Source organism: Saccostrea echinata, unplaced genomic scaffold (genome assembly GCF_033153115.1).
Source record: "Saccostrea echinata isolate AGI-Se365-2 ecotype Australia unplaced genomic scaffold, CSIRO_AGI_Sech_v1 ptg000020l, whole genome shotgun sequence".
Classification (NCBI taxonomy): Eukaryota; Metazoa; Mollusca; class Bivalvia; order Ostreida; family Ostreidae; genus Saccostrea; species Saccostrea echinata.
This window is the reverse complement of record NW_026889769.1, coordinates 3,928,199-3,943,611: the sequence shown is the minus strand read 5'-3', so window position 1 is coordinate 3,943,611 and position 15,413 is coordinate 3,928,199. Positions and strand designations below refer to the sequence as shown.

Here is a 15,413-nt window from a genome sequence, read left to right as displayed (position 1 = left end):
TGTGAAATATGATAACCTTTGTACCAGCTGCTCAGAATATATGGCTGAGGTAAAAGCCTTTCAAAAGTAAGTCAAACTCCATAATCAAGGTCATGAGGTCAAATGTTGGTACGCAATGATTAGATTTGTCACAAGAAAAACACGTGAAATGTGAAAGCCCTTGCACCAACTGTTCAAAAGTTGTGACCAAGGTGCAAAATTTTAGACCACATGAGTCACCCAGGTGACCTGCATATGTATTCTCACTGTTCATCGTGTGTTAAGATTTGAACATTAATGTTCAGCTTTTTCTCTGGAACCACTGAACCCATTTCAACCAATTTTGGCATATAGCATTTATGGACAAAGGGGAACAAATACTATGAACTTCATGGTATCTGTCCCCCGGAGCCTAAAAATCTAAAGAAAATGCATTAATTCTTTGCAAATCTTCTTCTCTGATCCTGGGTATTTGGCAGATAAACTGACTTCCTAGTTATGATGAAGGGTGCCTCTTACAAATTAGTGAAATATCCTGGCCCCTGAGTCAAGGGTTCTGGTGTAAGGACAGGGATCTATTGATTATAAAGTGAAATTGCATTAATTCTTAGAAAACCTTCTTCTCTGTTCCTTGATATTTAGCAGATAAACTAAATACACTGTTATGATTAGCAAGAGTGCCTCTTCGAAAATTGTGAAATTCATGATTACATAGTGAAAATTCATAAATTCTTGAAAAAATCTTCTCTTCTCCTGGGTATTTTGCTGACAAACTTAGTGCATGGTTATGATGGGCAAAGGTGCTTCTTCCAAAATTGTGAAATTCATATCCCTTGGGTCAGGGGTTTTGAGGTTAGGGCAGGTTTCTATTGATTGTATAGTGAAAATGCATTATTTCTTTGAAAATCTTCTTCTCTACTCCTGGGTATAAAGCAAACAAAGTGCATGTTTATGATAAGCAAGGATGCCTCTTCCAAAATTGTGAAATTCATTTAAAATAAACTAACTGTATACTTATGTTGAGCAAGATTGCCTCTTTCAAAATAATGAAATTCCTAGTCCTTGGGTCAGGGGTTCCGATGTTAGGACAGGGCTCCATTGATTATACAGAAAAATGCATTAAAATTCTTTTTTCTCTGCTTCTTGGTATCTAGGAGGCAGAGTACAAAGTTGCAATAAAGCAAGTTGCAATAAAGCAATTTTTACTTCACTATGATAATTAATCACTAAATAATGTAACTTTAATATACGTAAATTGAATAAGATTTATACAAGAACTCTTTATACAATGTATGTAGCTAATTCTGTAGTTTTAAATGGTCAGATTGACTTGTATACAATAGATAAATGCAAGAGGCCCATGGGCCACAATGCTCACCTGAGTCAAATATGGCCCTGTTCCTTATTGGCATTTTCCTATATAGTCCTATATAAAACTTTGATCCCCCACCCTACCCTTAGGGGGTCATGATTTGAAGAAACTTGAATCTACACTGCCTGAGGATGCTTCAATATCAATTTGACTAATCTTGGTTTGTTGTTCTTGAAAGGAAGATTTTTCAAGATTTTTTCCTAGTATATATTCCTATGCAAAACTTTGACCCCCCACTGCCCCCCCCCCCCCCCCCCGGTCATGATTTGAACAAACTTGAATCTACACTACCTGAAGATGCTTCCATATTAATATGATTAATCATGTTGTTCTTGAAAGGAAGGATTTTTAAAGATTGTTTCCTATATATTGCCATGTTAAACTTAGATCCCCCATTATGGCCCCATCCTACCCCTGGTCATGATTTGAATTACCTTGAATCTACACTATATAATGAAGGTTTCATGTTTGTTTCAACTTTTTTGGCCAAATGGTTCTTGGGAAGATTTTTAAAAGATGCCATCAAATTTTCTTTAAATCATAATTACCTCCCCTTGAAAGAAGGCATGGCCCTTCATTTGAACAAACTTGAATCCCCTTCACCCAAGGATCCTCTGAGGCAAGTTTGGTTGAAATTGGCCAAGTGGTTCTGGAGAAGAAGTCAAAACTGTGAAAATTTACAGACAGAGGGACAGACAGACGACGACAGACAAAAGGTGAACAGAAAATCTCACTTAAGCTTTCAGCTCAGGTGAGCTAAAATATGACACAAAAATAATTTATCTGCGCACATTGAATATTCTTCAAAGACCAAGAGAGGCCAATTTGAGAGGGAATATGATGGATCTACTGCATGGTGATAGTGAGAAATGGGGAGTGTATTAGTACTGGCAAGTACAGGCAAGTAAAAAGATTACAAGGTACTAGACAAACAATTGTGTTGATCCCTGATCTTCCTATTTCTATTGCTTTTGGGCAACACATCTTCATCTCTCAGTTAATTTTGTTTTATTTAAACTATACTCAAGGCCCTTGGGCCTCTTGTTCAAAAGTAGGTCAAACTCCAAGGTAATGAGGTCAAAAATGTTGGCACCAAAACAAAGGTCTTGTCACAAGGAATATATATAAAATACATATATGAAAGCCCTAATACCAACCATTCAAAAGTTATGGCTGAGGTTGAGCTTTTCAAAAGTATGTCATGAGGTCAAATACATGTATGTTACCAGTACCCAAAGAAAGGTCTTCACATAAGTAATACACATTTAAATATGATAGCCCTTGCACTTGGCGTTCAAAAGCCATGGCCAAAGTTAAAGTTTTTGCATACAAACAAACAGACAGCCCCCTAATCTCCCCCTTCTAACAGGACTATGAAAAAAAAAACAGTACAAGGTTAGTGAAAATCAGTACACATAGTTCTGTAAACATAAAAAAGGTGTTTCAAGTCCAGGTGCAACTTTGCTTTTCCACTATCTTACAAACAAACCATTAAAGCTACAGTCTAATTAGAGACTTCTGATTTAGTATACATGTAGTTTTGAATTTCAAATGTGCATTGTAGATTTATGCTTATGTGTTATTGAGGGTGCACTTTAGCACTTTAATTACAGGCCACAGGGAATTCAACATACCCCCCCCCCCTTTCATCACTTCTGCAAAAGGGGACATCTGATGATTTTCAGAGTGTACTGGAATTAGCATGTCAATGACCATAAAAAAAGTGAAATACATAGAAATAAAAAATTCTGTGATAATCTCCCAGGTTAGTTCTTCATTCCCAATCAGAATATAAACATTGATTTTACATTTCTTTATTAATTTTACATTTATTATCAGAGATGAGCATCAGACCAGTAGTTTAATATTTATGACATGATCCAATGCAGTATTTTAATAGTGATCTGACAAGAGTATAACAAATGCATTCACTATGATATGTACAAAGGCATGTAGATTCATTGCTACATTATACAATGTGTGAATGAAATTTACAGGTCACGAAACACTGAAATCTAGTACAACCACACAAACCTTACAACCATCTACATGCACATGTAATTACAATACAGTGTAAAACCATTTAAATGCATCACTGATACAGCAATTTGGTTCTGTGTATCAATTATATAAATAAGCAAAAGTTTTCTTGCAAAAATAAATAAAGGATTTGTGAGTTTCAGATCTCTATACATGTGGTCCCTTGACCATCAGACTTTAAACAGGCCACCAGCTGTGTTCTGTGTTGAATTATTTGGGAACTAGATTCAATCTTGGTGATGATAACTACCCCATATATATGTGAGTTACATTAAATGCTTTCTTTCTAAGAAACATTGATCATCTATTTAGTAACCTATAATGTAATGTCAAATCTCCACTTTGTTTCCAAATGAAATGTTTTACTGTTCTTAGATCCATATTAGCATCAAGTGTCTGAAAGAAAATAAAAATAAATTGATGAACCTGTAATTCATCATTTTTTTTATATCTTCAGAGTGAGCAATTTACATATCATTAACTCTGTATTTAAATGAATTGGAAGATAAGGTTTTGGAATAAAATTTATATGGCATAAAAACAACTGTATCAAATGAATGGATTTTATTTACACTAATTTAGTTTTATAGTTAATCATGGAAGAAACAAGGGACATTATGCTTCTGAAATTTAAAGATTACTAACCTGATCATTACACAGAAGTTCCACTTTTTCTGCAGCTATAGAACTGACATCATGGTGCTCTTTTTCGTGGTCACCACCCTCATTTGTTTGGTGCCCATTCTCAGTTCCCTGCCCCAGAATCCTCTCATATACGTGCTCAATTACCTTCTTCACTTGTATCATATCACTAGCTGATAAACGATCCCTAATAAAATTAACAAAATATAATACCACAAATTAAATTTTCCTTTGTTATTAATTTAAAGTATTATCAAAGATTATTCTGGTCTGCCCCCCCCCCCCCCCCCCCCCGAATTCTTACTTTTTGATCATTTTGATGCCTGTACTTGGATGTGGTTGAAGAAAAAATGCAATCTTGTTTGATTTTGGTGTGTTCCTCTGGGAAAAAAATACATGAAGTATTGTATTACACTCTTAAAATCTTATGAAGTGGCAATTTGTAAACAATCTAAAAATACTTATATCTCGAACTATGATAATCTGTGCACTTAACATACATGAACAACAACTTCCACTGCCCAAGACGGCACCAGTTCGTTGAGATAATTTTGTTCTGTTTCACCAGCTGCATCGCGACAGAGGAATCGATATAAAGCCCGCCCATCTGACTCACTTGAAAAAAAGAAAGGAATCAAAATTATACTTTAGGATATTCTGAAAGCAATCTATTTCTTGACTGAAGACACATGTAATATCTTTACTGTAAAGTTGCACTTCGGTATCTCCAACATTAATATCTTGAATACCAGGGATTTGTCAAAGTGAGTTGGAAGTTTCATAACCTCTTTCTATGTATTATATCTTACTATCTCAAATTTTTGAATTTTTTTTCTTATTTAGTTTTTCCTCGGCTTTATTAAGTTCAAGATAACCAGGTTTTACTGTATTTAAATCCTGTATGAGCACTTGTAGATCTTGGACTAATTAAAGCAATAATGTATCAGCTCTTTTAGTGACCTTATTAGTAACACATTAACTTTATAATTTGGTGGTTAATAGTTTTCATCAAATAACCTAAAGAAAACTGTGTGAAATGCACTAAAATGTAAATCCCACAAAATGAAGTTCATGTTAGTATATAAAAACCTCTTGTTTTCTGTGTCACAGAATAAATGGTAAGACGTGCAGTTGATTTTCCTGGGGGTAGAAGTTGCCTCCCTTTGACCACACAGACACATCACCGACATGATGATCATACAGTAAACATATAAATTAATACCAAAGGTATATGATCAATATATAACTGGGATGTATTCAATGATCAGGTTCATACTAGAACATCACAGATGTGTGATCCCATACATAAGTGTACCAGAATATCACAGGGTATGATCAGGTATACACCAGAATACCATAGGTGCAAGATCAGGTACATACCAGAATATTACAGGTGTATGATCAGGGACAGAAAACAGTTGTGTGTCAGCTCCTTCCATCATTCCTTCTGAAATATTCATCCATGACATTTAAATAGTAGCACAAGCTGTGATATTATCATTTAGTTGTCTAGTATTAGTTCTTAAATAGTAAATATTAGTATTTAATAAAAAAAAACAACTTTACCTTGGTTTTCATACATATGAGCCTTTGGCCAGTGTTCCAAAAGTGCTTGTAAAAGTTGTTGGCCTATGTTTACTAAGTTAACAAAAAAAAAAATAATAAAATAAAGTAATAAAAACTTGCATAAACTAATTTTCTAAACAGTCTTTGTTTATCAAACCTCTGTAATCAAGCTGGTCCTTAGAAATATGTTATAATTCAACTTAATTCAACTTACTTGGTTTCTCCAAACTTTAAATTACATTTAATCTTACATTTGTTATCAATCCCCTCTGCTGAAGGTTTTATGCCCAGCTCCTTTGCCGATACCCAGGCAGAAAAACAGTCTGATTCATCTAAATGTATGGTTAACAGCTGCAGAGGAAAAAGATGCACAGTAAAAAGTACTTATAGTATAGAATTCCACATCCTTACTCACTTGCATGTTCCATATTGATTTGTACAATAAAGTTTACTGCTTTTATCTCCAAATTGTTTGGGTATAGCAAGTCACACCTGCATATCTGCAGTGTCAACAGGTCAGGCAATTACTACATGGTTGGTAATTCAAGAGCATGAAAAATATTGATTATTAAAACCATAGTATTAAAATCCATAAGAAGAATTAACCATTACATGTACTTCAAAGTACCCTGACTGTATGATACATATAAACTATAATATTTAACGAAGGTCAAATTTTAAAATAAATTTTGATCTGAATTAATCAGAAATTAAATAACTTACCCCTGTTTTAAGATCAACAGTGAACCAGTTAGGAACATAAATCATCTTAAACCTTTTCTTTATTTCATCCTCAAAGTTAACTTTACCCAGATTTTCAACCAATCTAGCCTGAAAATTTAAGCATACCTCATAAAATTGCTCATACTGCAAAATTCATGAAAGCATTTCTTCAAAGTTATTTTAACAGTACAAATACATGTACTGAAGTTATGGATAAGGACTTACACCCAGTACATTCCATAGAGCCACATTATCATCTGTGTCCTTGGTCAGTATGTGACATTTGTCGTTTAACACATAATACTGTCTAATGCTTGGACCACCTGGGGAAAAAAATGATTTACTTTACACAACAAAAATTTTCAGTATCATCTCTCATTCCAAAAAAAATAATTCAAAATGAAACGTATTCAAATACATAGTACAAAAAAATATTGTGTTTGTCTTGTGTTGAAATTATCTTTGAAATCATGTATGTTGTGCAACAAAATGACCAATAAGTGAAGGAGTAATGTCACAGTATTCAGCTACTGATCAAAGACGAGGGAAACAATAAAACAAATAAGTGTACCTGTAAACAATTAAGTGTACCTGTAAACAAATAAGTGTATCTGTAAACAAATAAGTGTACTTGTAAACAAATAAGTGTATCTATGAAGAAGCTCACCTTTAATTGTATAATCAGCTTGTGTGTACACTGGTTTAATGTTATCATAGTCTCCAGACATTCTGTTCTGTACTTTTTGTAAAGACTTCAAATAGAGAATATCAAAATTACACAAATACAGTACCTTAATGTGTACCAAGTGTACCATTTTATTTCATTTATGTTATGTACAACAAGGAGCAACATAAGAAAGTTGCTTAAACAAACAACAGCCAAAAAGAAATTCCCATTGGAAAAAGGCAATGGTGAATTCCATTGCCCTAAGAATACACCATACAGAAATTAAAACGTGTTTACAACTTATACATAAGAATATCTCTAATAAAAAGGTGAAAAAACTTCTCCACTGTTGATTGCATTCTACGTATCCTTCAATCTTGAAAAACATAAAAGTACTAAAGATCTCTCCAATCCTCAAGTTAAAATGTCTCAATGCATTTAATGAATTTCGAGCATTTAGAAAAAAATTAAGAACAAACCCAGTTCCTGATACAGGAATCTGTTGTGGCTACCCATAACGAAGCATTCTCTGTATTTCCCTGTGTTAATTCCAACTAAAAAAAAAAGCATGTTATAGTTCAGTAAATTTCAATTAAACAATTATTTTCCAAATACATAAGGACATGTACAGTCAAACCTCTCAAACTAGATGGGACCGAGAAACAAGAGGCCCATGGGCCACATCGCTCACCTGAGTAACTTTGGCCATGCTGTTCTTTACCAGATTTCCCCTCTTGTAATACCTATTGTGGCCCCGCCCTACCCCCCGGGGTCATGATTTGAACAATTTAGAATCTACACTACCCAAGGATGTTTCCACATAAGTTTCAGCTTTTCTGGTCCAGTGGTTCTTGAGAAGAAGATTTTTAAATATTTTCCTATATATTTCAATATAAAACATGAATTACCTATTGTGGCCCCAGCCTACCCTCGGGGGTCATGATTTGAACAATTTAGAATCTACACTACCCAAGGATGCTTCCACATAAGTTTCAGCTTTTCTGGTCCAGTGGTTCTTGAGAAGAAGATTTTTAAAGATTTTTCCTATATATTTGATATTTATGTGTGACTGACTGGAAATACTGTAGTTCTCCAAAATAACACCCATTTATGTATAAAATAATCGAAAGTAATCAAAAAAGTAATCATAATTACATTGAAAATTTTAGCTGTAATCGATTAAATTACGATTACAAGTAATCAAAAATCTCTTCGATTACAGATTACTGTTGATTACTTGAAAAAAGTAATCATTACAATCGATTCCGATTACACGATTACGATTATCCCATCCCTGATTCTAAGCCAATTAGTACCCAAAATTTTTAATTAAAGTCATAAATTTTCAAAAGTAGGTCACAGTGACCTACTTTTCAGTCGACCTACTCCGAAGACCCAAGATGCATCAACTGACAAAGTTTGATGATTCTAAGCCAATTAGTACCCGAAATATTTAATTATAGTCATATAAATTGAAAAGTAGGTCACTGTGACCTACTTTTCTGTTGACGTTTTTCGAGGACCCAAAATGCATCAACTTACTAAGTTTCATGATCATAGGCCTTAAAATGTCCAAATTATGCCTCTAAAAGGCTTTGAAATCGAATGCCTGCAAAATTCAAAAAGTAGGTCACTGTGACCTACTTTTTAAAAAAATGTTTTATGGCCCCAAGATGCATCATCTTACATGATTTAATGATTCTAAACCTCTCAGTATTTGAATTAATGACCTTAATTGTTTTGAAAAAGATTAGCCATAAAATTCAAAAAGTAGGTCAAGATGACTTACTTTTTAGTCGACGTACTCCGAGGACCCAAGATACATCAACTGACAAAGTTTGATGATCACAGGCCTTAAATTGTTCAAAATATGCCTTTAAATCATTTTGAAAAAGAATGGCCGCAAAATTTAAAAAGTAGGTCACTGTGAGCTACTTTTGAGTCAACATGTTATGAGGTCCTTAGATGCATCAACTGACAAGATTTGATTAATAGAATCATTCATTACTACGAGTGTGGGATAGTGAAATTCCACCAAGGGGACAAGATTCACGGTCTAGGACGAGGCTTTGCCGAGTCCTAGACCGTGAATCTTGGCCCCGAGGTGGAATTTCACTATTCCCACACGAGTATGTAATGAATGATTATTTTTCTCGCATTATTTTATCCGAAATAACGGCTTGTCAATGACGTCGTCATGATAGGGCTAAAAATATATCCTTTTAATTTTCCATCTAATTAAAAATCTAAATACACCATCAGAGAGAGCGTACCTGAAAATGTTTTACACATAGTGTAAAATGATAAAATGAATTTCAGTCCATGTAAATTAATTAGATAGATAAAAAATGGGAATATAAAATCTTATCTATCCGATAGCGTACACATTCATTCAAGAAGAATCCTTCCGCGATCTTAAAATAGTGCCATTTAAAAAGTGAAAATACGACAATATTTTGAATGAAAATAAGTTTATCTTAATTAGTTAAATGACAACATTTTAAGGATATGTAATATTTTTTTAACATTGTTACAATTTCTTTTTATAAAGACGGAATGTTTACGTTATCGTTCGCGGCGTAGTAATACACAGTGTAAGATAGAAAAATCTCACACTGCTGTCTCACACCGGACAAGTCAATCTTACACTGGTGATTATGCGAGAAAATCCTATTCCTTATAGTAAGCAAAATATCAACATTTTAATAAAATGTAATTTTTGGTCAACTTGAAGTGACCTTGAGACCACGCCCTTTGCCCCAGGGTGATGCCTTGAACAAGTTTTCATCTTCAACATATCCTCATCCTTTTGTGTAAGTTTGGTGATAATCTGCCCAGTGGTTCTTGAGAAGAAGATTTTTTAGCAACCAGTACTTTTGTTTCTATTTTCCTAATTATCTCCCCTTGTCTAAGGGTCACAACCCTTATTTTAGTATAAACAGGAGCCCTTGGGCCAAGGATACCCTGTGACAAATTTGACAATAATTGGCCAAGTGGTTCTTGAGTTATGGCCCATATTCTAAAAAGTTTACACACACTGCACAAATGGCCATAGCATTAGCTCTTTGAGCCTTTGGCTCAGAAGAGCTAAAAATACAAGTATTGGGCACCACTCTGCATCAGCCATTTCAGATGACAGTTAATATCAGAGTAACCTTGACCATGTTTTTTATGTTACAATAAAAAATCTCTGCCACTGTTTCTTCAATATGTATAAATATTGATAGGAATACACACAGTGTGCCATCATAATACAATAATAGGGTCTTTTTCAAAATACCACAACCTGGAACTAACCTTCAGAACTGGGGCTTTTTCCTCACAAATTAGTGTTCTGTAATCTGGATTGCGTATATCTGTGGCCCAAATTCGACGGTCTCGACCACCAGAGTAGACTGTGGTGAATGCTTCATTAGCCTGCAATGCCCACACTCCCTCGTCATGAACTCGGAAGGTTGCCACACATCTTTGTTGCCCCAGTGACCAGAGACGTATTGTTCCATCAGAACTACCAGATAAACACTGGAAAAGAAGTATTTACCTAATACATGTACTAGAACATCCCTTCTTCAGCAAATTTAATATTCACAGGACCTAGACATATTAAGGTATATATGAATACACATAGAGCAAGTATACTCTCTATAAATATTTCATGTCCTTCGCTTCTGATATTTTAGGAAATTTAACCCAATAAATCACTTATCAGATTCCTTTAACTTTAAAACTGATGCAGTATAAAGGTAGTAGAAAGTTTTTTTTAAATCTAACTTGGAAAGAGACATCACCTGCTTCAAAGTAATTTCACATCTACTTATACTTCAAGTATATTGAATTATTACTACAGATATAAGTCCCCTCTACAGTTTGTACCTGTGTTCCATCCCTATTCAATACAAGAGCTTTGACATTGTCAGTGTGTCCTTTCAGTTTCATTATTTTCTGACATGTCCTGGGGTCCCAGACTCGCAAGGCTTTCTCTGTTGATCCAGACACAATGATTGTTCCTGGAGGATTCATGGCCAAACTGTAGATGGAGTGTTTGTTCTCATGAAGATTTGAGGCTAGAATGAAGAAAAGAATGCATCATACTTCTTTTTTCCCACCATTTACAGGGGTTGGTGCTTTCTTATAATTTAATCATCCCATCAAATTTTGCAAGTAATTTACCCACTTGAAACAAAAAGAACAGTATTTATCATGTAGGACAATTCAAAACTTATAGAAAACTTATGTAATGACACTAATTCAATATCAGGTTTCATCTGAAATTTTTTTCTTGATGATGTAACCGGTCTTCGCCCACAAGGACACCAACCCAGGCTCTTCCTTGGCAGGTCTTTCACCTGTCACTTTTACATCCTGGTCATGGCACCAAATGTAACTGGTGAGGAGAAAAATGTGACAGACCAGACCAGGATTTGAACCTAGGCACTCTGAATCACTAGTCAGGTACTCTACCAATTGAGGTAACTCACCACCAGTGATCACACCTGTCTGACCACCACAATGAATTTAAGGACATTGGCAAGTCAAGGTTTTCCGGAGAAAAAAGGTTTAATACATGGGTTTTTTCACTTATGAAATAGTGAATGAGAGTGATCTCCCGTGTAGAATTCTCTAAGCGGTGAAAACCAATAAAGCGTATGTTTACAGATGTAAACAAAAGCATGTGTACTTCCTTCCACGGGTAGAATCATCTATACAGCAAGAAAGAAAAGTAGTAATGGCTTTGTTGTAAATTGTATTCAGGGGACAAAGAGCCAACAAGTCGTCATTTACCATAGTTATGCAGGGAAGGGCAAAGATGTGACATATACGGAAAGGTAGACCCACTGAGATAAGTTCTCATGTTGTATGAAGGAAGCAGCATTTAGTAACTACGAAGAAAATTTGAAATAAATCCATGCCAATATTTTTATGACAATGTGTTTCAATCAATTTAGTCAATTACATGATAGCATCAATCAACCAGTCTGGCTCTCTTGACCATTATGAATAACATGTAGTTATAGCTGTTAAGGAAAGCTTGATGGAGTTCTGCAGTGAAGATTCAAAATGAGTCAACTTATATGGTCTCACTTGATTCTTTTAGTTATACTCAATATCATACTACAGACATGTACCTGACAGGAAAAAGATTTTTACTTTTCTTTCTATGTGGTGGTTAAATAAAATGTTCACTTACTGGTACATGTATATGTGACTGTGTCCTAAGCAGTAGTATGGTCTATTCCTACCTATAATGATGTTCAATGGACAAGGTAAGATTTACTCTTACTTTCACTACTGTGTTGACAATGGAAGGATTTCAACTTACGAGTACTTGAGATGTTCTTTCAGAGAGTAGTAAGTTGTTTGGAGATGGTAAGATTGACACTTACATGTGACTATGTTTTCAGAAATGATAACATTGACACTTAATACAATTGTTAGAGATCCAAAGATTTTTGCTTGATTTTAACATGTTGTTAGAGATGGTAACATTTCCACTTCTTACACAGTTGTTAGAGATGGTCAGATTTATACTTGTGACATTGTTGGGCAAGGAAGTAGAAATGGCACTTTAATACTTGTGACTTTTTTTACTGTTAGATAAATTAAGATTTACTTACTTGTCACGGTGTTGTTAGAGGTGGTAAGTGCTGTTAGGGTGTTGACATCCCACAGAAATATTGCACTGTCTAGGCCTGCTGACGCTGCCTGCTCTTTGTCTTTAGCATAGGCAAGACATTTCACATAGTCCTGTGGAAACATTATATAAAAACAATACTGTTAATCACCATGCAGTCATCCAAAAGGAAACATGAAAAAATTAATAATCTCTGTATGTACAGTAAAGCTTGGTTATAGCAAAGTCACTAAGACCTCGAACTTTGCTTCCTTATAGCGGACAATCTTTATTTTCGTGTAAGAAACATAGTGAAAAGTCTTCTATGGGATTCATAAAAGGTTCCTTATAACCGAGATTTCTTGCTTATAAGCAAGTTCTTTATAACTCAGTTTTACTGTAGATAAATGCATTGTTTGTTTGTTTATTTTTTTTTTAAATAGAATATGGTACAAGTACACTTCTCAACAAATTATACCCTTTGTTTTATTTTTAAGTTTTAACCATAAGAGTTTGACTTACATTATGTGTTCTGAGTGTTGACATACAAAATCCTCTGTGAGCATTCCATACTTTGACTGTGGTGTCACTGGATGCAGATATTACTAAAAAAAATATCATCAAATCATCACATACACATTTCAAGCTTCACTTTATCTAATGTAACAATCTTATTTAAATGATTCTTAAAGATCTATTTTATATTTGGCCATGTTTTGCAACTGAATTGAGACTAAATCCAGATTTGCTCTAAATTGTTTATTCTTATACTTACAAGTTCTTCCTCCACAACATAAGATGATATCATTGACCCAGTCATTGTGATGTTCCATTGATAGGATATAGGGATCCTAATAACAATAAACACAGCATGAAGTAGGTGATTTTGAAATAGGTATACTTATGAAGAATATAAAAAATGTCAATAGATCTAGATGCAAATATAGAACATGAACTTTTTGGGGCTACAAATTCTCTAGCATAACAGTCATTGTCACCTCTGAAAAATAGTTCCAGAATGTATAGACTTTATCTAACAAGTATATTTGTTTGTTTGTTTCTCTTCTTCTTCCTTAAGTGTTCTTCTTAAATGAGTAAACTTACACTACCACTAAAAGCCCACACGTGGCACACAGAACACTATTTACAGTAAAAAAAACACAACTGCTTACAGGAAGTTCTCACTGAATTTTAATTTAAAAAAAAACAGTATTAGTAACTTTGCACACACCTTGTTTGTCTGAGTATTCCATATCCTTATGATGGAATCTCTTCCTGCAGAATAGAGTCTTCGTAAGGCTGGATCATACTGAAGAGCATTTACACCAGATCGATTGTATTTTTCAACTTCATCTCTTATTACAAACGAGACCTGGAATTCAGAGGAAATTCGAACGCAATAACAAACAAATACCAATGCCACTATTTCTTTTAAAGCAATTCAGACACCACTTTAACAAAATTAATAATACAGAATGCTATTAAATATTACCTGCACTTTCTTCTTTCCTTGTCCCAGTGAGCTTCTAATATGAGAAGACATCGTTTTAGTTTATTTTGAGTAAAACGTCATCATTTCTGGGGTAGCGCACGAATTTGATAAGTCGTACCATAACCACTGATAACTCAATCCTTGAAAGACTTTTTTTTCACAGTATTTCACTTTCGATAATGAAATATGACAAATAGATAATTTATAGTGCAAATTCGTTTCTCAGATATCATAATAATTTAATGACGCAAGGTAACAGGTGTTAGTAAAAGACTTGAATTTAAAGAATGGAATATAAAATCACACTTCGCTTTTTCATTGAGACTCAATCAGTGGCGGATCCAGAAGTTCATGTTTTTGTGGGGCGGGGGGGTATGGGAGGGGTACCACCCTCCCAAAGGTGGGGGTTCGGGAGGCCTCCCTCGAGACATTTTTGTTCAAAATGGCTCCAACTGGTGCATTTTCCGACATTTTTGCCATTTCAAAAAAAAAAAAAAATTTTCAAGGCCGACTGCCACAATTTTTTTCAGAATTTGAAAAAAAAATAGAAAAAAAATAAAATAATGTGATTTTTTTTACTTAAACATAAAAATGATATTTTTCTTTTTAAAAAAAAATAAGTGCGAAGTCTTTTAATTTTAGGAAGATCAGGATTTGATATATCCTTATTTTAAACGGACATTCAGTGTGTCACATGTCAAGCTCCGACTACCAAAATACAACTGATGTGCAATTTTTAAAGGACTTATCGCATAATCTTACAAAAATCGTAATTTTATGAAAAATATTATCTATAACCTTATTTATTAAAATACTGAATACAATAAACGTTGTTGAAAGCATATTTTAAGAGATATTGAGAGTTGAAATTCAAATACGGTAATATGCATATTTCTGTCGGATTTCGGCGAAATACTGCTCTGACGTCATAGGCGACAATTCGGTGATAGAGAGATGAGAATATGAACACTAATAACGGAGCTATCGATGGCAAATGCAGCTAAATTACGAAAAATTACTTTAAAAATTTGGATTTTATGTAGAAACCTTTACTTACTTGACTATACTGTCAATATAATTTGGAATATAAAGAAATAATGATGTTTCATTTTGAAGTATAAACATAAATTAGTTTGGAAAAATGTTGAAAAGGGGATTTTTTCTCATGGTGGGGGGGGGGGGGTTCAAGCTACCCTGATCTCCCAACCACCCTCTATATACTGCTGACGTGTGCGTTCAAGCGGAAAGTGGTTTCCTGTTATATGTAGTTGCTAAGCCATGGGTCTGTAGAGTCTAATTTATGCAATACGACACTTGTAAA

General features: G+C 34.3%; 2 protein-coding genes across 2 annotated transcripts in view; both read right to left on the bottom strand.

Moving 5' to 3' along the window:
• Positions 1 to 15,413, bottom strand: part of LOC133190091 (myosin-2 essential light chain-like) — a 267,620-nt gene that overhangs the window by 155,309 nt on the left and 96,898 nt on the right. The window lies entirely within an intron of this gene.
• LOC133189952 (WD repeat-containing protein 48-like) lies at positions 3,150 to 14,216 on the bottom strand. The gene is made up of 18 exons (XM_061325398.1): positions 14,093 to 14,216; positions 13,832 to 13,972; positions 13,376 to 13,451; positions 13,123 to 13,205; positions 12,605 to 12,734; positions 10,863 to 11,053; positions 10,287 to 10,511; positions 7,469 to 7,543; positions 6,990 to 7,074; positions 6,548 to 6,645; positions 6,323 to 6,430; positions 5,851 to 5,950; positions 5,600 to 5,671; positions 5,414 to 5,480; positions 4,534 to 4,648; positions 4,338 to 4,414; positions 4,037 to 4,220; positions 3,150 to 3,787 (listed from the first exon to the last, which is right to left on the bottom strand). The coding sequence occupies exons 1-18, from the start codon at positions 14,141 to 14,143 to the stop codon at positions 3,692 to 3,694; spliced, it is 1,974 nt and encodes a 657-aa protein (XP_061181382.1). The 5' UTR covers positions 14,144 to 14,216; the 3' UTR covers positions 3,150 to 3,691.